We start from the raw sequence: 21,851 nt of genomic DNA, 5'->3' as shown, positions 1-21,851 counted from the left end.
CTGCCTCTGACAACAGCGATGCCATTTGCAACCTGTGCCAAAAGAAACTGAGTCGTGGGAAGTCCAACACCCACCTAGGTACAACTGCTTTGCGTAGGCACATGATCGCACATCACAAACGCCTATGAGATCAACACATAAGTACAAGCGGCACACAAACTCAAAGCCGCCATCCTCCTCCTGGTCCAGCATCTTCAGCCACGTCAACCACTGCTGTCCTTCTTGCCCCCTCTCAACCACCCGCCACTCCATCTCGCCTTGAGCAGTTCCCGCTCATCTGCCCACAGTCAGGTGTCTGTCAAGGACATGTTTGAGCGTAAGAAGCCAATGTCAGAAAGTCACCCCCTTGCCCAGCGTCTGACAGCTGGCTTGTCTGAACTATTAGCCTGCCAGCTTTTACCATACAAGCTGGTGGAGTCTGAGGCGTTCAAAAAATTTGTGGCTATTGGGACACCGCAGTGGAAGGTACACGGACACAATTTCTTAGCACAAAAGGCAAACACTGCGCATTGGGTAAACCTGCTGACAGCTGCCAAGCATGGAATGCGTGGCTCTGCAGAGGAGTTGGTGACACCGCCACGACTTGCAGGCAGGCCTGCTGCCACCTCCTCTACTCCTCCTACTCCATCCTCTTCCATAACCTCCTCGGCTGAGTCCTCTTCTGCTGCTGCATCTTGCTCCACATCAACGGCACCCCCCCAGCTCCCCAGGTACTATTCCACATCCCAGATACGGCAGTGTCACGCCGTCTTGGGTTTGACTTGCTTGAAAGCAGAGAGTCACACCGGACAAGCACTCCTGTCCGCCCTGAACGCACAGTTGGAAAAGTGGCTGACTCCGCAGCAACTGGATAGCGGCAAAGTGGTTTGTGACAACAGAACAAATTTGTTGGCGGCATTGAAGTTGGGCAAGTTGACACATGTGCCGTTCATGGGACATGTGAGTAATCTGATCATACAACGCTTTGTGCATAAGTACACAGGCTTACAGGACGTCCTGAAGCAGGCCAGGAAGGTGTGTGGCCATTTCAGGCATTCCTACACGGCCATGGCGCACTTAGCAGATATCCAGCGGCGAAACAACATGCCAGTGAGGCGCTTGATTTGCGACAGCCGGAATTCAACACTCCTAATGTTCGACCGCTTGCTCCAACAAGAAAAAGCCGTACATGAATATTTGTATGACCGGGGTGCTAGGACAGCCTCTGGGGAGCTAGGATTTTTTTTGCCACGTTACTGGACCCTCATGTGCAATGCCTGTAGGCTCATGCGTCCTTTTGAGGAGGTGACAAACCTAGTCAGTCGCACCGAAGGCACCATCATCGACATCATACCATTTGTTTTCTTCCTGGAGCGTGCCCTGCGAAGAGTGCTGGATCAGGCCATAGATGAGCGTGCAGAGGAAGAGGAAGAGGAAGAGGAAGAGTTGTGGTCACCATCACCACCAGAAACAGCCTTATCAGCATCGCTTGCTGGACCTGCGGCAACGCTGGAAGAGGATTGTGAGGAAGAGGAGTCAGAGGAGGAATGTGGCTTTGAGGAGGAGGAGGAAGACCAACCACAACAGGCATCCCAGGGTGCTCGTTGTCACCTATCTGGTACCCGTGGTGTTGTATGTGGCTGGGGGGAAGAACATACCTTCATTGAGATCACTGAGGAGGAGGAACGGGAAATGAGTAGCTTGGCATCCAACCTTGTGCAAATGGGGTCTTTCATGCTGTTGTGCCTGTTGAGGGACCCTCGTATAAAAAGGCTGAAGGAGAACGACCTGTACTGGGTGTCCACGCTACTAGACCCCCAGTATAAGCAGAAAGTGGCTGAAATGTTACCAAATTACAACAAGTCAGAAAGGATGCAGCATTTGCTAAATAAATTAAAAAGTATGCTTTACACAGCGTATAAGGGTGATGTCACAGCACAACGGGAATCTAACAGGGGAAGAGGTGAAAGTCATCCTCCTCCTCCCACGACCACGCCGGCAAGGACAGGACTCTTTAACCCCTTAAGGACACATGACGTGTGTGACACGTCATGATTCCCTTTTATTCCAGAAGTTTGGTCCTTAAGGGGTTAAAGACGTGTTGTTGATGGAGGACATGCAGAGCTTTTTAAGTCCTACGCTTAGCCACAGCCCTTCGGGATCCACCCTCAGAGAACGACTTGACCGACAGGTAGCAGACTACCTCGCCTTAACTGCAGATATCGACACTCTGAGGAGCGATGAACCCCTTCACTACTGGGTGTGCAGGCTTGACCTGTGGCCTGAGCTATCCCAATTTGCGATAGAACTTCTGGCCTGCCCCGCTTCAAGTGTCCTGTGGACCTTCAGTGCAGCAGGAGGTATTGTCACTGAGAAGAGAAGTCGCCTAGGTCAAAAAAGTCTAGATTACCTTACCTTTATTAAGATGAATGAGAGATGGATCCCGAAGGGACTGACAGTGGGCGATACATTCGACTAAAAAAGACCTGATGAGATGAGCTGCCTTGGGCTAAAAATGGTGACCCTATGTAGGAGGAACAGTCCCTATTCTTCTCTGTGTCAGTGTTTATCAGGGTCCCTGAGGACAGGTGTCAATCCATATCTGCCAAGTGACCCTATATAGGGGGAACAGTCCCTATTCTACTCTGTGTCAGTGTGTATCAGGGTCTCTGAGGACAGGTGTCAATCCATATCTGCCAAGTGACCCTATGTAGGGGGAACAGTCCCTATTCTGCTCTGTGTCAGTGTATATCAGGGTCTCTGAGGACAGGTGTCAATCCATATCTGCCAAGTGACCCTATGTAGGGGGAACAGTCCCTATTCTGCTCTGTGTCAGTGTGTATCAGGGATCATTAGGATAGGTGTCAATCCATATCTGCCAAGTGACCCTATGTAGGGGGAACAGTCCCTATTCTGCTCTATGTCAGTGTGTATCAGGGATCATTAGGATAGGTGTCAATCCATATCTGCCAAGTGACCCTATGTAGGGGGAACAGTCCCTATTCTGCTCTGTGTCAGTGTGTATCAGGGTCTCTGAGGACAGGTGTCAATCCATATCTGCCAAGTGACCCTATGTAGGGGGAACAGTCCCTATTATGCTCTGTGTCAGTGTTTTTCAGGGTCTCTGAGAACAGGTGTCAATCCATATCTGCCAAGTGACCCTATGTAGGTTCGCGAACGTTTGCGGAAGTTTGCGTTCGCCATTCGCGAACCGAAAATTTTATGTTCGCGACATCACTACTTCCCAGTAATCCATACTTGTTAAACTGAAAGGAAAGAGAAAGTAGTATCAGTGATACGGAATGGACCGTATGAAACGGACCGTATGAAAAATGTTTTTTCAGTATTTATATAAACTCTATGATGATTTCGATTATCTATCGGTTGTCATCTTCTAACGTCCATCTATCGTCGTTTCTATTCCCCTCCTTGTGGGTGCTGGTGCTGCTGCTGCTGAGCTAATTAGGGGAAGTGCCCCTGAATTTCCACCTGTGTGGGATTTGTATTGCCAATATAAACCCACTACAGACTCACAGAGCTTGCTCACTGGAGTTTGCTTGAAAGTAGGCTATTTAAAGTAGTCTCTTTTAAGTAGGAGTTAAAACAACAGGAGTTGTTGAAATCAAGAGGGTAAATATTGTTTTTGCTCACTTGTGCTTTTTGTAACTGGGGATGAGTGCTAGCAAGATTGTGAGTTTAACTCAGTGCACATCATGCCGCATGTATGCATGCCTGGATGATTCTGTCCAGGGTCCATACCTCTGTGGTGGGTGTGAGTGAGTGGCAATTCTAGAAGCTCAGATTAGAGATCTGGAGAGGCAAATTGTAACACTGAGGGAGATTGACAATCTTGAGAGGAGTCTGCTGCTCACTGAGCAGAGTTTAGTGGGGACAGGTAGTGGAGAGGGAGGAGATAAGACAGATGGGGAACAGGCACGTAGCTGGGTGACAGTGGGGCGAGGAAGCAGGGGGGAGGGAAGAGAAAAGATTTAGCTAGTCCTGATTTCATGCAGCCTAACAGATTTGCCAATTTGAGTGAAGATGTTGGGAGCAGCAGCTCAGGAGTAGCTGTACTGCACAAAGCTGTTCCTGCTAACAGCCGTGGGAACAGCCCTCTAGTACGGGTTGGGTTGAGAGGGTAAGGAAGTCTAGACAGGTTGTGGTGGTAGGGGACTCTATTATTAAGAGAGTAGATAGGGTAATCTGCCACTTTGATCGACTCAACCGGACAGTTTGCTGTCTCCCGGGTGCTCGGATCCGGCATGTTGCCGACAGAGTGGAGGGATTATTGGGAGGGGCTGGAGATGACCCAGCTGTCATGGTCCATATTGGTACCAATGACAAAGTCAGAGGAAAATGGAAGGTCCTAAAGAATGAGTTCAGGGAACTAGGAAGTAAGCTAAAGAAAAGAACCTCCAAGGTAATTTTTTCAGAAATATTACCTGTGCCGCGCGCTACAGCAGAAAGGCAGCGGGAGATGAGAGAGGTCAATGTGTGGCTAAAGTCTTGGTGCACGAAAGAGGGTTTGGGGTTTTTAGCGCACTGGGCCGATTTTGCGCTTGGGTACAACCTGTATAGTCATGATGGATTGCACCTAAACGGAAGAGGGTCTGCTGTGCTGGGGAATAGGATAGCTAGAAGGTTGGAGGAGATTTTAAACTAGTCGTAGGGGGGGAGGGTCAAAGCAATCTATAAAATGGAGATAGGATGGAAAGGAGATGGTCTTTAGTTTAGAACAAAAGGGGTGGAGATGGGGGGAGGGGAAAGCTCAGAAAAGAGGAGGTATGTAATATTGATAATTCACAAATAGTACAAAAGACTCATGATGATATTAAATGTATGCTTACTAATGCAAGGAGCCTATATAACAAAATGGGGGAACTAGAGGCAATAGCATACACTAAACAATATGATATAATAGGCATAACAGAAACATGGTGGGATGAGACACATGACTGGGCAGTTCATTTAAATGGGTACACGTTATTTAGGAAGGATAGGAAAAACAAGAAGGGTGGTGGGGTATGTTTATATGTCAACGATGAGTTAAAGTCAAATCTTAGGCATGTGGAGTGTGACAAGGAAAATGTGGAGGCTTTATGGGTAGATATGTGCTTGGGGCAAACAAAGGGAAATCATAATGTAAATATTATTGAGGAAGAACAGCTGTTAGAGCAAATTGAGAAAGCTGCAAATCGAGGTAACACGTTAATTATTGGAGATTTTAATTACCCAGACATAAATTGGGATAGAGGGGACTAGTACTTCAGCAAGGAGAATCAGGTTTTTGAATGTGTTAAATGACACCTTTATGTCACAACTGGTACAAGCACCAACTAGAAAGGATGCTTGTCTGGATCTCGTCATAACAAACAATGTTGATCTTTTAATTAATATTCAAGTGGTGGAGCATCTGAGAAATAGTGATCACAATATGGTAAATTTTGAAATAAACTCAAAAAAGCAAAAGCAAGTGGGGTATACTAAAACATATAATTTAAAAAAAGCCAATTTCAATAAGATTAGGGCAGCTCTACAACATATTGACTGGCATAAACTCCTTAGTGATAAAAACACTGAGGATAAATAAAAACTATTCAAACAAATATTAGAAAGGTACATTTCTCAGTATATACCATTGGGTAATACATTTAAAAGAAACAAATTAAAACCAATGTGGCTTAGTAGAGAAGTAAAACAAGAGATTAAAAATAAGAAAAGGGCATTTAAAACATTTAAATCAGACAAATCAGATGCATTCTATTTAAGATATAAGGAAGCCAATAACGCTTGACAAAAGGCAATTAAAGTGGCTAAACTAGAAAATGAGAAATTGATAGCTAAAGAATGCAAAACCAACCCCAATTTTTTTTTCAAGTACATCAATTCTAAAAAACAAAAAATCAAAGTGTAGGTATACTGGAAATAGAGTTGGGTTTATTAGCTAATGAAGACCAGGAAAAAGCTGAAATTTTAAATACTATTTTTCTTCAGTATATATTAATGAGGATCCTATGGCAAGAGATATGCAAATGATTGCTGCAAAAAACTTGCAAATAACTTGTGATTGGATAACTCGAGACAAGGTGCTACAGCTATTAAAGAAAATTAATGTAAATAAAGCTCCGGGGCCTGACGGTATTCACCCACGAGTACTTAAGGAGCTAAGTGGGGAAATAAGTGAACCTCTGTATTTAATTTTTCAAGATTCTTTTGTTTCAGGTGTTGTACCAGAGGATTGGAGGAAGGCAGATGTTGTTCCTATATTTAAAAAGGGTTAAAAATCCTTAGTAGATATTGGTGTGGTGTAAGTGACAAGGACCTACACCTATAAGTGGAGCGCTCAAACACAGATAAATCTTACCAAAACGTAGTCTAATTCAATGGTAAAATATGGGGTACATGTCAAAGTAAAATACAGAAAATACAATATAGTGTAGATGGTACTGAAAAAATGGCTTTACAGTGATTATAATGATATTGTGCTGAATATTACACTCACATTTCAAGGAGCCTGTATGTAGAAAACACTGGCTCCGTATAAAGGCTTGTGTGCTGTTATGGTAGCACCACCCTCCTACTTCGGCTTGAAGAATTTCTGGTCCTGAGCCTATGAATCCCGGCTCTAGGTGTGTAGGTTTTGTGCCAATTTGAATTGGGATGGCACTTCCCCTGTGAGGATTCCTTGGAGGCTCCAAAAAGGACTTGGATGAGGTTTTGAATAAAAATGGTGAATTTATTAGTTTAAAATAAACATAAAAACAAAGATGATAAAAGTCCTCAAATAAAAGTCCTTTAAAAATGGCCAATACGCGTTTCACTCTCATTGGCCATTTAGGCTGGAAGAAAGGAGATTTCATTTAAGGCAAAGAAAAGGTTTTTATACAGAAAGAGCAATAAGGATATGGAATTCTCTGCCTGAAGAGGTGGTTTTGTTAGAGTCACTACAGATGTTTAAACTGCAATTGCATAAATACTTACAAAAACATAACATACAGTGATATAATTTCTAATTAGTGGGGTAATAGCTGCTTGATCCAAGGAGACGTCTGACTGCTATTTTGGGGTCAAGAAGGAATTTGTTTCCTAGTTTGTGGTAAAATTGGAAGCGCTTCAGACTAGGTTTTTTGCCTTCTTTTGGATCAACAGCAACAACATATGTGAGGAAGGCTGAACTTGATGGACGCAAGTCTCTTTTCAGCTATGTAACTATGTAACTATATGTAACTTTGTAACTATTATTGTATTATACGTATTATTTACCCGTACCTAGGGTTTAATTTGGTAACAATCACATATTCCCTTAAATCTAACTTACCTGAGACGAGGGTGGGAACATCAAGAAGAAGAAAGGGAGGGAAAATACTCGCCTCCTGCCATTATTAAAATTAAGATTATTAGTACACTGCGCTAGCAGAATCTTCAATTTTATAACATGACAGGAGGCTTCGTATTTTGCAATTTTAACGCTTAGGCAAAAGAGAAAATGCGGCATTAGAAGACTGGTGGAAATAGAACGTCCGGAAGGTCGATTCTCGGGACCAGTCTGCCACTTGTAAGATATCCGATAGCGACGCACCTGCTAAAAAAGCTGACGACGCTGCTGCTTCTCTCACGGAGTGAGCTCCGAAGGACGGGTCCACTCCTGACAGGGTGAGGAGCCATCTAATCCATCTGGATAATGTAGTGGTCGAGACTGGACCGTGAGGATTAACGTATGAAATCAATAATATTCGGGAGGTTGGCTGGCGTAGTGCTTCCGTTGCCGCCATGTATGTTCTCAAAGCCCTAACTACACATGGTTGGGGTTCTGACGTGAAGAACGGGAAGAAAATTGATGTTGAGTCGGTTTTGGTTCGTCTTGAGATTCGGAATGTGACCCCTTCCGGGCTGATAGTAAATGTGTCTGAGTCGAAAGCTCGTATGTCTGAGACTCAACGAAATGAGACTAGGCACAGTAAGAAGGTAAATTTCGCTGACAGTTGTCTTAAAGATAGTCGTTTATTCTGAGGCCATTCCTTCAAGAATGTAAGTACCTTCTCCACATCCCAGAGGTGTTGGTATTTGGGTGCTGGGGTGCGTCTCAACCTGATGCCATGTAGTAACCGGCAAATCAAAGGGTCTTGACCGATTGCTCTCCCTTGGGATGGAACGTGGGCTGCTGAGATAGCCGATCTGATGACATTGATGGTGCAGTATGATTTACCTTCTTCAAAGATGGAAGAAAGAAAATTCATTATCTCGGAAACAGGAGCTGTAAAGGGATCCAAGTCCCGTCCCATGCAGCAACTGTTCCAAGTTCTCCATGCAGATAGGTAACTCTTTCTAGTCCCTGGGGCCCATGAGTCCCACAGCAGGTCCTTAGTTGTAGACGATAGTTTGTGGGTGTCCCATGCACCCCTGAAATAGTCCAGGCTACCAGGGTTAATCGGTCGTCCAGAAGCATGGGATGTGGGTTCCCTGCTGGGTCCCTGAGTAGATATGGGTCGGTCGACAGGAGGAATGGATCTTCGCACGATAGTTCGAGAAGGTCTGGGAACCAGGGTTGACTCTGCCATAGTGGTGTCAGTAGTGTTAGCGTCACCTCTCGTCGTCGAATGTGATGAAGTACTCTCGCAATCATTGCGAATGGAGGAAAGGCATACACCCCTTGTCTGGGCCAGTGTTGGGTGAAGGCATCCACCGCCGCGCATTCCGGATCCGGGAGACAGCTGTAAAATCTTGGGAGTTGATTGTTGTTGCGTGATGCAAAGAGGTCGAGGATGAACGGGCCTCTCCGCTCGTTCAGATGGGCGAATATCTGTGTGTTTATTTGCCAGTCGCTGGTATCCCTCCAATGTCGTGAGCACCAGTCTGCGTTGAGGTTCGATTCCCCTGGTAGATGTTCGGCCCTGATCGAGATGTTGCGTGGGAGGCAATAGTCGAAGATCTTCTTCGTCAAATCGGCTAGTGGTTGGGAGCGAGACCCTCCCAAATGGTTGATGTATCGTACTGCGGAGATGTTGTCCATCCACCGTAGGATGCAGCAATTGGATTGTCCCTTCGCCAGGCTTCGAATGGCGAAGGATCCGGCCAATAGTTCCTGATTCGTCCAGGTACCACCCGTGGATGCGTTCCCATCTGTGGCGCCCCATCCCCATCGTCTCGCATCCGATTCTAGGATGAAGTCTTGGTGGTTGCCAAAGATGGCTCGACCATTCCATGCTTGCATGCAGTTGAGCCACCATTCGAGTTCCCGTCGTACCTCGTCCGTCAGTGGTACCGGTTGGTTGTTTGTGGGGTCTTGTCTGAGGAAGTGGGATTTTAGCTGTTGCATGGCTCGGTAATGTAAGGGGCCCGGAAATATGGCCTGGATGGAGGAGGTGTCAGGATCGGGACAGGGATCCAACACGCAGAGTACAAAGAGTGGAAAGGTACGTATACCGGGCCTTAGAATGGCCGGACTAACGTACCGAGAGTAATAGAGAATAGTCAGAGACAAGCCGAGGTCGAGGGAACGAGAAGACAGATAAGCGAGAGACAAGCCGGGTCAAGGGATAACAGAGATAAGTAGGGTAGTACAACGAGCCGAGTCAAAACCAATAGAGCAAACTAGAATACCAGAGCACTGAGTGACTAGACAAGCTAGAACCACGACAGGGCAATGAGCTGAAGTGAGAAGTAAGCTTAAATACCCTGGCTCTGGATGGTAATCACGCCTCTGACAAGTACCGATTGGATATCGGACACTTGAGTGACAGGTCGCTCGTGATAGCGTCATGACGTCACGTATTGAGCGTCCCGCTAGAAAAGGACGTGGATTCCTCGCGGCCGGTGTTTAAGTGATTGGATGAACCGCGAGGAACGAAGGAAACAGCTCGCCTGGACGGGCAAACCACCAAGTCTCTGCCTCCCTTAGAGGTAGAGGCCTCAGGTACCCTGACAGGAGGATAGCAGACCAACTATCTGTGCCAGTTTTCGAAGAGGGATGGTCTTGAGTTCGAGGACTTTGCGTATCTTTTTCCTGATGGCCGATACCTTGATAGTCGGAAGATGAAGAGTGCAAGACCTGGAGTATATTTCGAAGCCCAGGAATTGAATAGTGCGCGTGGGGGTCAGTGACGATTTGTTCCTGTTGACAATAAATCCCAAAGATTCTAACAGTTGAATCGTGTATTCGGTGTGTTGTGAAGCCCCTTCGCTTGTCCTGCAGAATATGAGTATATCGTCTAAGTAGATGATACATCTGATGCATCGAGTCCTGAGATGGGCCACTACCGGTTTCAGCATTTTTGTAAAGCACCAAGGTGCTGAGCTGAGGCCGAACGGGAGGCAAGTGAATTGCCATGGGGACCCCTGCCATAGGAACCGAAGGAGTGGTCGGCTGTCTTTGTGAATAGGGATCGATAGGTACGCGTCTTTGAGGTCCAGACGCGTGAACCAGTCCCTTTCTTGTAGTAAGTCCCTTAATAGGTGTATGCCCTCCATCTTGAAATGACGGTATACAACGTGGGCGTTCAGTTCCCTTAAGTTGATCACCGGTTTTTTTTTGCGGACAAGAAACATGTTGCTGAACCCTTGCGTGTGCGCGGGTTGTATCGCGCTTTTTTTGTGGAGCTCGCATAGTTCTAGTTCTATAAGCTGGGCATCCGTGTCTGCAAAGCATAGGGGGCGCGGGGGTCGTTGTTGGCTGGGGTATGATTGTAGTTCGATGTGGTAGCTTCTGACCGTCTGTAACACCCACGCGTCTGTGGTTAGACCTGCCCAATTCTGGGGAAAAAAGAGAAACACGCCCGGCAGTCATGGTTAATAAAGGCATAGTTGTGTTTGATTTCCTTACCTGTGGGAAATCTTGCACGGGCACGTCCGCGGCCTCCCTGGCCTCCCCGGCCTCTATCTGTTCCTCTTTGGAAATAGGAGTAGGGTTGTCTTGCACCCGAGTCCGGATAGGACTGTTGCGGGTAGAAATGTTGTGGAGCTCCATTGCGGGGGCCTGATGGCCAGAAGCGGCTTGTGGCACGGCCCCGTTACCGACCAGCCCTGCCAAAAACACCCCGGGAGGGGTTACCTCTGAACACTTTTCGCATAGAGGTACAGGCTCTGTTCAGGGAAGTGAATACATTCACATGCTTGTTGAGCTCCTTCATGAATGCCTCTCCAAAAAGCTTGCCCTGTGCCTGCGGGCCTAATTCTTTCACCCCAAGGTCAGTCAACTTTGGGTCAATGCAGAACAGTGCTGCGCGGCGCCGTTCTGTTGAGATGGCCGCATTGGTATTTCCCAGGAAACAAAAGCCCCGCTGGGTCCATTCCCTGATATCGTGTGCCCAATCACGTACCATGTCTGCAGTAAAGGAGTCTGCTCTGGCATAGGCGTCATCTGCCAGGTACATCACTCGGGCCAGTGGCTCCATGGTGTCTAGGAGCTTATCTTGCGCCCCTTTAAAGCTCCTTTCGATTCCCCTGCGTGGATCGCGACCACCTCTCTCCATGAACGCCAACATGAGCTGGTCAATCTCTGGCGTAAACGCCACCTTGTCTGGCAGGGAAGGTCGAGGGCATTCTGCCCGCATCCTTTTGCGAACGTGTTTCTCCAGCGGCTTGCGAATCCAGCAGTGCATACATTTTTAAGAGGTGGTCGGGTGGAGCCCATTCCCCTGAGCGGGGGTGGCGTATATTTCTGGGGTCAAACATGCGTTGTCCCGTGGTATCCATGAAGGTCCCCTGTTCTTGGGTAGCGGTCGTCTTGGCATCTCCTTTCGTCTGGGGCTCACCCAGAAAGGTCTCTGTGATGTAGGCGTTGGATCCCCAGTTGCCTTCGTCTGAGTCCAAGACCTCTGCCTGCCACTCATCCAGGATGGAGAGGGAGTGGGGCATCTCTTCTTCCTCATCCGAGGAGACTTCTTTGGGGATTCTCCGGGGTGCAGGTGTGAGCGTGCATTTGTTATGCTTAATTGGTGCCTTGCCTTTGTTAGAGGCCTTCCGAGACGCTTCGCCTTTCCAGTGGCGTTTTGCCGGGCGTTGTCTTTCCTGGGAGGAAGCGTCTGATTCTTCCGAATCCTCCCTGGTGCGACTAGATTTGCCAGTCGGCTTGAGTGTATCAGAGGCCGCTGGAAGCACCTTTGCCATGGCCTTCTCGAGGGATGCGGCTACCACTGCATTAATCATGGCCTGCATTTGCTCAGTTGAAATCTGTGGCTCTTTTTCCATTTTGAGATGGCTGACAGGCACAGGTATGAGAGGTGTAGGGACCGTGAGGGAGGGTTTGGTAAAGGCCGGAGGCCGTGTACTATATAACGCTTATTAGCGTGTAAAGCAGACTCTTGCAGTCACTGGGGCTCACCCAGGAGGGACGGAATTGCTATAGCAGACTTATAGCACTTATACGGGGGCTCACCCCTTGCCAGAATACTTGTTTAAAACTGACTGGCAGTCCCACTCCCTAAGGGTTAATATACCCAGCTGCACAGGTCCCTGTGAGAAAATATATAAATAACACTCACGTTTGTAGTAAATAAGCGTTCAAAATCTGGAGCTTCCACTTGTTGCAGGATTATCCGCATTGTCCAACACACCAACAAGATGGCCGCCACGTAACTGTCGCTTTAAAAGCCCGCAAAAAACTTTGCGGGATATTGTGTTAGTAATATTGCGTTCGGCAGATTTGTTCTTCACACAAAAAGCCGAACGCAATCAGGTGAATGAGTGGTGTAGCCACACGAACGGGTGCTGAAGAGACAGCACCGTTTGTGAGTTTATAAGCATGTAATTGATATAGTGTTCGGCAGATTTGTGTTTGAACATCCGAACGCGAGAGGTGAAGCTATGGGCTTCAGACAAGGCTCCGTTCGTGGGTATAAACTCCTGAACGGGGGAGGGGTTGCCCGGTCCGTGCGCACAGACTTACCTGCGGGCGGCCCGGAGGGAGGAAGCTGGGGAGGGAACGAGGTTCCACACCAGCACAGCACTGTAGCAAGAGGATGAATGACGGCAAGGAGATGAATCACCTGTTCCGTTCACACAGGAGTTGCGTGAATAGCACGGGCAGTATAAGGGAAAGTGGTGAACGTAGCCACTAGGGAAAGGGAGGGGGGGGGGGCGGAATATCCTGACAGGCTGCCTCCGATTATGAGAGTAGCCTGAGAGGATAATTATAAGGTAAGAACATGCAGGATTGTACTGTACACTAGTCTGGGACCTGGCAATGGACCCCTTACCACACCCAGTGAAAGCAATATACAATATACCATAGCATATATATATATATATATATATATATATATACGATTACAGAAGTAGTACTCTGACCTGTTACTTGGGATGGAGCAGCAAAGAAAGAGGAAATGATTAGCTATGCCTGGACTTATTTATACTCTGACTCACTATGATTGGTTCTTTGTTTTTACTGGGTTTTTTCTTTGCTGCTATGGAGTTAGTAAAGAAAGTTAATGCAAAATATGAAGCCTCCTGTCATGTTATAAAATTACTGCTTGTCCTGTTGTTTTGGTCAAGGGCCAAGTTGTTCCCTTTATGGACTAGTTTGAGGGGGATATTTCTATGCCCACAACCAGCACACTGACCCTTTAGCAGACTATGGGGTTTTATGGCCTCATGTCTCATACATAGACATTTTCAGTTGAGAGAATTCCCAATAGGGGATTATTAGATTGTGATGATGTTAAAAATTAAAAAATGTTCCACTAGGTGTCAGTGTTTCACAAATAATGTGTTCAACCAAACAGAGTATACTGGAACAAATAGCTTTTTAATAGATATTTGTAAGAGTAAACCAAATCTAACATGTAAATATGCAATGATGTGCGTAAACCGTTATTTGAAAGATGATTTAAACATAAATCAACTAGAGTAAATATGCAATCTTTGGTAATTGATCTGAGTCTGACTCTAGTATTTACTTCTTGTCCTGGCCAGGGATATACAGATGAACCTGTCTCCAAGATTCTGTGCCATGTAGAAGATGGGACCATAGTACAGCTTGATCGCTGGAACTTGCAAGTGGAGCGGAATCCAGATCTGCTGCATGACGAGTTGGATGATGGGACACATAAGGTCAGAGGTCAGATGCTCTGCCCGAGAATCTAAGGGTTTAAGCCTCACTAATGAGGTTATTTTTATGATCCACATATAGATGTTGTTTCAGATCTTGGTAACCCTGCATAGTTGTCAAACAGTCAGATAACACTTTCTTCAGGGGGAATTTCGACCCTTACATGTGCAATGCTAATTAAATTGTTATCTAAATTATGCATTGGTTTTTCTCTGTTTCCTTTTCGTGGAAAATAAAGAGTCTCAGCTTTTTTTAAGGGCAAATATCTCAATAAAAAGTGTTTTATGTGCTGAGATCCTATAAATATATGTTAAGTAATAGTTTTCCTAAATTATGCTGCAAAAATGTAGGTATCCCATTTAACCTGGCATGTGTTTTATTTCAAACACTCTGCATCATCAAATCATCTATATATTTAAGTTGAAAATTATATGAGTTGCTACAGATTTTTTTTTTTCATGAATTATATTAATAAATATTTGCTAATTTTGCAACTGTTTCTACTCATTCTGCAACCCAGAGACGTTTAACTGGAGACTTGATTCCAGTTGATATATTTTAGCCTACAAATTTCAATCCAGTTTCCACTTTACCAAAAATAAAAGTTAAAAAACAAAAGCTAAAGAGTTAATAGTATTATTTCTCTTTTTATATATGTGTGTTATCTTGAGTGTGCTTTTGCAAAATTTTATATTAATGAGATGTCTGATCTCTTGCAGCTTCCATTGAACGTGTTCAATAACTACTTTAGTTTGGGTTTTGATGCACACGTAACGTTGGAGTTTCATGAATCTCGAGGTGAGATGGATAACTAGGACATCAGTTTGAACTGTCCAGGTCTTAAAAGCACAATGATCAGCATAAGGCAAAGGAACTGTTAAACTTTAACTGAATTCTACAAATGTCCCTACACAGTGCTAAGTTCACCTTGTCATATTCCCTAGACATGTACCTGCTCTTGCTGTTGTAGAAGGGAAGGGGTGCACTCACGGGCAGGTTCCATCATATAAGGAACCAAATCATCCACCTATGGCACCCCACAATAGGAGGAAATGTGTCAGGGCCAGAACTATCAGCTCTCCCATCTGTGCTGTCATAATAAATGGCATTAAAATCTGATCTGTCAGGGATGCCCGGTAAACAAAGAGTAAACATACATTTATTGTTTATAACAAAGCACTATTAAAACACCTTGTCCAAGTCTTAGATCAAGAAAATACACACGAGACACGTTGTAGCTTTATATTCAATACAGCCTTGAAAAATGCATTTTCTATGAGTGTTTCTGAATAAAAAAGGTTATTTGACTACCAATATAATCACAGCACATCAGGCATAGTTAAACTGCCCAGTAGGGGTCATTGGTTCTTTCCCTATCCATAAAAAAATTGGATTAATCACAGACCCAGTAACTGTTTCTGAATACTCTAAAAACCTTTACAATCACATTGCATTTGCATTGTGTTTTGGCTACCCGTGATTTAGATTAAAATGTCATTTCTTGGGTTGAGGTATTTTTTATTTATTTAATAGCTTCCCAGAATAATCAATTTTTTTTCTAACAGACCCAGCAGCCTTCCCTTATATCAACTGTCAAATGTATTCCCCGCTGCATTCCCTTTCCTTTTATTTAAAAAATCTGTGAATACAATTTATCATCCGCCTGCTTGTACGTGGATGTTCTCATAATTTCTTTGCAAATAGAAGATAGATTAAATGAGCCTGGGTAATGAATGACAAAGAAAACTGATTGGCAATATAAATTGGAAAACATTGGAAATCCCTCTTACACAGAGGTGTCTTTCTGCTCATTGTTATTTTATCGAACTTCTTGTGTCCTCAGTTTACTTTTACTTTCTCTGTAACTAGGAGTTAGGGATATGCAGCTAAAACATCAGATGGTCATTTAAAAAAAAAAAAACTACGCAGAATTTCTATTTATTATCTGGTGAAAATGTAAAGGGTTTCTGCCAGAGTTTAACGTCCTTTAAGAAACAATAGAAATCACAGCTCCACTTGCTCAGAAGACTCCCTATTAGTGACGGTAATGGTATACCTAATGAGATGGGGCAAAAGGTCTCCCTAGGTGAGTTGTGAGTTGCTTTGCTCTCCTCAGTGAAAAAAAAAAAAAAAGTTCCATATGCCGAGCATGCAGTTTATCTGATCAGCTTGTAATAAGAAATACCCAGGTTGCTTTCTAGCGAAATTAAAAAGAAACAAAAAACAGTAGAGGGCTAGTGACTATAGCTGAGCTGATACCACATGCTCTGAGGACCCTATTGAGGAAGGGACCAGCCAAAATGTACCACCATAAAGATGTGACTTAATAGTGCTGTAGATATATTTATTATTCATCACTTTCACTAGATTTTCAGGGACGAGATCCTCAATTTGTTGGGAATGTTATGCAAGCAGAATGTAGATATTTTCTTTCTTTGGGATGGGGTAAATGTAAAAAACATGCATTAACAGGGCAAAGGACATGCACCGATATTGCAGAATGATGGAGCAGAGGGAAAGAAGATTTAAAAAGCAATTGGGTGAAGAAGGGTGGTTTTGGTATTGATGGATCAAAAGGCAGGCTTATTGACTTGTCTACATAGGGAGATATTTCTCTTTAGAGCCACATCTCCAATCCCCGCGAGTAATTGCTTCTTAGAGAGCTTTCTGAGCTGATAGTGTTTACAAATGATAGAGTGGAAAGCAGGTTTGTAGAACAAAAAAACATGCTTTTGTTTGATTTTTTTATTTGGGGGGTCAGGGGTGACCTCAGGATTTTAGTGAAAGACATAAGTGTTCATGTTACCCGTCGACTTTAGAACCCAATAGTTGTGATTTGTGCTTTTTGGAGTTTGTGGAGTCTCTTGTGGAGTCTCTCTGTGTAGTGTACATTTTTTCAATACCTTGAATTTAATTTCACCGACTTCTACCCTGTGTGATAACCAATGGAATTAGCTTTTTCATTTGCTACATTGTGCTTAATGGAGTGAAACCTAAACTTATAAAACCCATAATGTAGCAAGATATTTCTTTCACACTTCATTACACACAATGAAAAGGCTGACTCTGTTGGCTGAATTACCATCAGTGCATGCAGGAGTGGAGCCTACCGCACAGAGATTGCTGAATTCCTGAAAATCTGAATCATCTTGTTGAAATAAGTCAATCTGACCTTCTTCCTCCTCCCTGCTGTCCCAAACTAGCAAATATTCAGAAACACCTGTGAGTATCATTAACATTAAATGGGAAATGGCAATTGTCACCTTGGTGAGAACAGGTTCAAAGCTAGATCACATAGAGAAAATCCATGATTATGAGATCTGAGTGCATATAGTTAATCGTACGGAATGAGTAAAGAACAGATGGTTTGGATTAAAACATACTCCCCCCTCCCCCCCCTTTTTTTGTTACAGAAGCAAATCCCGAGAAATTCAACAGTCGTTTTCGTAATAAGATGTTCTATGCAGGGGTAAGTGCATAAACTGTCATGATATGTACGATATTTTGAACTGAAGTCAGTATAGTTTTCTTGGCAGTAATACACTATATATAGCAAATCATTCTACACACTTTGCCCTAAATACTTCTTCGGGTGTGTGGCCAAGGAGCAATTCTTACCAGCCAATCAACAACACTTAAAAAACAAACAAAAAAAAACGATTGAAAAATCATATTAAGTCAATACAGTGGTGTTTACTTGTGGAGTCAGGAACTATACTAAATCATATGGAGAAGTGGCAAAGGAATTGCATGAGAGACCCAAAACATCCTAACTGGTGGAACATCTCTAACACAACTCTTTTCCTAGTTCAATTATTTTTGCAAAGTTTGAAATTGCCTTTTCAATTAGTCACATTTTCTTTTTTACTGAATAAACTCTGACTAGATGTATTTCCTCCATCTTTGGTATCATTACTGCTTATTTAATCAGTGCAAACAACTTCCACAGCACTATGCAATGTGTGCATACCATACAGTATAAAAAAAAACAAAAACAATATTATATATATATATATATATATATATATAAAAATATATTTTATATATATATATATATATATATATATATTGTATGTAAAGGGTGCAATCTAGCTTTATTCTAAATACTATGAAAGATTTGTTGTTCCAAAGGTTCAAGGTTCTTCTAAAGGTTCAAAGTTATTCCAGGTCTACCTAATAGGTTACATTCTAATATCAGGATCATTTTGTGTAAATTTAAATAATTACATTCCCCAAATTAATTGTAATATAGTTTTTATCCAAACTCTTAATCCACCTCCTTACAGTTTTGTCTCTGTCTTGGTCTCGTAGGCCGCCTTCTCTGATTTTTTGCAAAGGAGCTCTAGGGACTTATCCAAGCACGTGAAGGTTGTGGTAAGTATTGGATTCCTTGCCACCAGAGAATCTCTTTGGCCGGATAAAGTAGTTATAGAGTTACAATGGTACACAAAGCAGCTCTTGTTTTGCTTGCATATGATCTACTTTTCTAATGGGCTGAACAACTTGGTAAACAAAATTATTCTCCCTTCTCATCCGGTTATCTTCATTCCTCCCAGTTGAAGGCATGTCATGCAGCTTTTTGTTTTGGCTTTTTTTTTCATTTTGTTATCTCTGCTGTTTTTGTACAGCTTTAAATCCTCTGAGAAATACCGCCTGCCAGTTTCTTTCATAGCTGCCTCTCTGTGCTTGTAGTGCAGAGATGTTGTAAAAATCTAACTAAAATGAGAAACTTTAATTAAAAATAAGTCTGTTACAATTATTTGATACAAACACATATATCGCCCTTCATTTGTGGCAATTGAATTTACATTTTTAATAAAGGAATAGATAATAAATAAACAAAAATGTTCATAATTGCTTCTTCTCTTTGTCTTCTGCAGAACAATAGATGTTGGCATACTTGTTTTCGGGCATTTTTAATCTCCAGCCCCTTATAATAAGTAGCTGAGTATGCCATTCAGATTGGGATAAGGATGCTGTGGATTGTAACTCCCATGACCATAATAATGCCTGGTTAAGAGAAATAGTCCACAGCCTTTTGGAGAAGATACTTTCTAACCATAAGCCCCCTTTAACTCTAAAACCTTCATATTACTGACCGAATGCCCCCCAATCATGAACATTCCCTTGCCCTAAACCCCATAAAAGCATGTCACTATAGATTACACTGTACATGACATTATAGTGTCTCTCAATAATGATGAGCTTATAATGTGCTACTTAACATTTTAAAGTGAGTCAGACAAATTGACAGAGTTAATGGGTGATTGAAACACATATGCAATATATCTGTCTAGGCTAAAGACTGTCACTTTTCTGATCTATCTAAACAGTTAGTGCAGAATCTGCTCTTTAAACCTTACAATTTTCAAAAAGATCAGATTCCAAAGACCATCATGAGAGGTTCCTGTTGGCCAAGCTTCTTTTTGGAGTATGCGTTCAGACTGATATAATATCTAAGATTCTGCACAGAAAGCATAGTAGTTTCTCTTTTATTTTAATTTTAGAATGACTTTTATGGCTATGTTTTCTAAAGGCACAATAATGGTTATAGTGCCATAAGTCCCTGGTGCCCCCCACAATTGAATGCAATCAAACCATTTTAGAATGACAGCTTCCAGCTCTCTGACAAATGTAGTGAAGGCGGAGAGTGATGCACTACTTGCAATCGGCCAGGGCACTCCTGGCAACATTAAACACTAAAGAGTGTTGCAGAGGTTATGGTGTTTGTAGTGTTGCTCGAATAAATTATTTTTATTATCCAATACAGAATGGTGATCATTTTACTGTATTCAACCTAAAAGAGTGATTTACCAGCAGACAAAGTATGCCAAATATTTCAATGAGTTCATCCAGCAGCTCATTCAGGTGCTAAGCCCACATCAGTATTGATTGATTTCAGTGTGCTGACAAAGACTACCACCAAGCTGTGGAAAAAACAAAACGCATACAAAGCACAAGGAGACAACAGGGGGAGGTTGGGATAAAGCTTTTATATTAACCCATATATAGTGAGTGTAGGAACCTAACTTTTATACAATTTCATAAAGCACTGTTGCATTACTGACATGTGGTTTTCTAAGCCAACCAAATATGTCAGGAGCCCCACACTCCTTTCCTTGCAGCACAAAAGGGGCATTTTAAGAATTGATAAGAGAAACCTTATTAAAAGGATGTATCTTTATTATGTAGGCAACCTTTAGCTTTCCAGATGTATTGTACTTCATCGCTCATAAAACATCTGGAGTGCCCGTGGTTGCCTACCCCTGATCTAGACTCTGCAGTTAACTCCACATCCCATATCAATTAGGTACTGTAAATGTGCTTTTTTATTGCAGTGTGATGGCACGGACCTGACTCCCAAAATTCAGGAACTCAAGTTTCAGTGCATTGTCTTCTTAAACATCCCCAGGTAAGTTAATAGGAACAAAAAGATCAAGCGCTGAAGCAATCCTGTTAGTGGATAGCGGCAACAATCCCTGTCAATGGTCCATTTTCCTAGCTACAGTAATAATAATTGTTCACAGTAGGTTGATAGATGAGCATATATATAATACAAGAGAATAGAGAGGATCCAATGGTGTATGTAAAGCCACTTACATTAGGTAGAGCTTTACACCAACTCTGAGATATTGAGCCTGGGCAGAACAATCCATGCCTGAGGATATGTGGAATCTATTCTTACACTCTATACTGGTCCTCAACAAGACACGTAACACAGAGCAGAACATAGGAACAGTATATAGTGGAGTATGTATTACAGTTCTGGATAATAATGTACATATGTAATTTATGCACTCACATATTACAGAGCCCTGAGTGGCTCCAATAGATCAGCATAGTGATTCCCACTCTCGGATATTTTTCAGCCAGACATAGTCAGCTTTATCATGTAAAACAGGACACAGATATAGTGCTCTCTGTAGACAAGAGTGTGCAGTGTAAAAAGGAATATTACTTACATATTTCTGAACATTTGTAGGTATTGCTCAATCCTTAAATGTTTTAGTGGATAATATCCCCACTATGGATATAGCGGGAGAAGTGTGTGCACAAATGATAGGGAATCCAAGAGCTGGATAAAAAAATGGAAGTGTATCTACAACTATTGAAAACAATAAAAATAGTTTTACATAAAAACGCATTTCCCTTTATCAAAAAGCTAAGTGTCTGTTCAGTCCGAGAGTATGTATGTTTTCTAGTTAAACAGTTAGTACACAATTGTGACACAGTGACTTTTTTTTTTCTTCACAAACCCCTGCCTGTAATTTTATTTTATGCAAAAATAAGTATTTAAAGCCATTCATTAATCTATTCTTGTATTTGGGCAGTTTAGCACAATTTGCAGTATTCTTAGTGAGCTTGGAGTCCCTAATTACACAATATACATAACATGAATACATACAATTTTCATGGTGTTTGTTCCTAAACTCTGCTAATTGTCTTCGTAGCAAGATTTCAGGAGGCATTTATAGCTCATTAAAAGGGCACTGTATACACCTTGGCCACTACATTTGTTGCTGTGATTACAGTGCATCGCGTCTTTTGGTGCTGCTACTTGGTTTTCTGTCAAACTATTTTTGTGCACTTTGCTAAAAAAAAAAAAAAAACACACAAATCTCCCTATTAATTAAAGCAGCTGCTGAGATTATGCAGAAAATTCACTTTCATTTGCTTGTCCCGACCAATAATATTTGAGTGCAGGCTGATGGTTAGGTCAACACTGATAGCCTATACATTTTTGCCCATTCTGACTCCTTCAAAGGACTTTATTTTTTCAACTATTTATCTATATTCATATAGGTACCTAAAATAGTTCTCTTGATTC

The 21,851-nt window shown here is 42.9% G+C and overlaps 1 protein-coding gene across 7 annotated transcripts in view; it reads left to right on the top strand.

The window, feature by feature from the left end:
* DGKI (diacylglycerol kinase iota) overlaps positions 1-21,851 on the top strand; it is a 414,076-nt gene that overhangs the window by 269,832 nt on the left and 122,393 nt on the right. For all 7 annotated transcript variants that reach the window (XM_063447583.1, XM_063447582.1, XM_063447581.1 and 4 more), the window contains exons 14-18: positions 13,888-14,025; positions 14,743-14,821; positions 17,437-17,492; positions 18,335-18,397; positions 20,362-20,435. In XM_063447583.1, the coding sequence (XP_063303653.1) occupies positions 13,888-14,025; positions 14,743-14,821; positions 17,437-17,492; positions 18,335-18,397; positions 20,362-20,435 (410 nt within the window). The remainder of the gene's footprint in view (positions 1-13,887; positions 14,026-14,742; positions 14,822-17,436; positions 17,493-18,334; positions 18,398-20,361; positions 20,436-21,851) is intronic.

The sequence above is a fragment of the Pelobates fuscus genome, chromosome 3 (assembly GCF_036172605.1).
Source record: "Pelobates fuscus isolate aPelFus1 chromosome 3, aPelFus1.pri, whole genome shotgun sequence".
Classification (NCBI taxonomy): domain Eukaryota; kingdom Metazoa; phylum Chordata; class Amphibia; order Anura; family Pelobatidae; genus Pelobates; species Pelobates fuscus.
The sequence above is the reverse complement of the archived record's forward strand: the minus strand, read 5'-3'. Positions and strand labels throughout refer to the sequence as shown.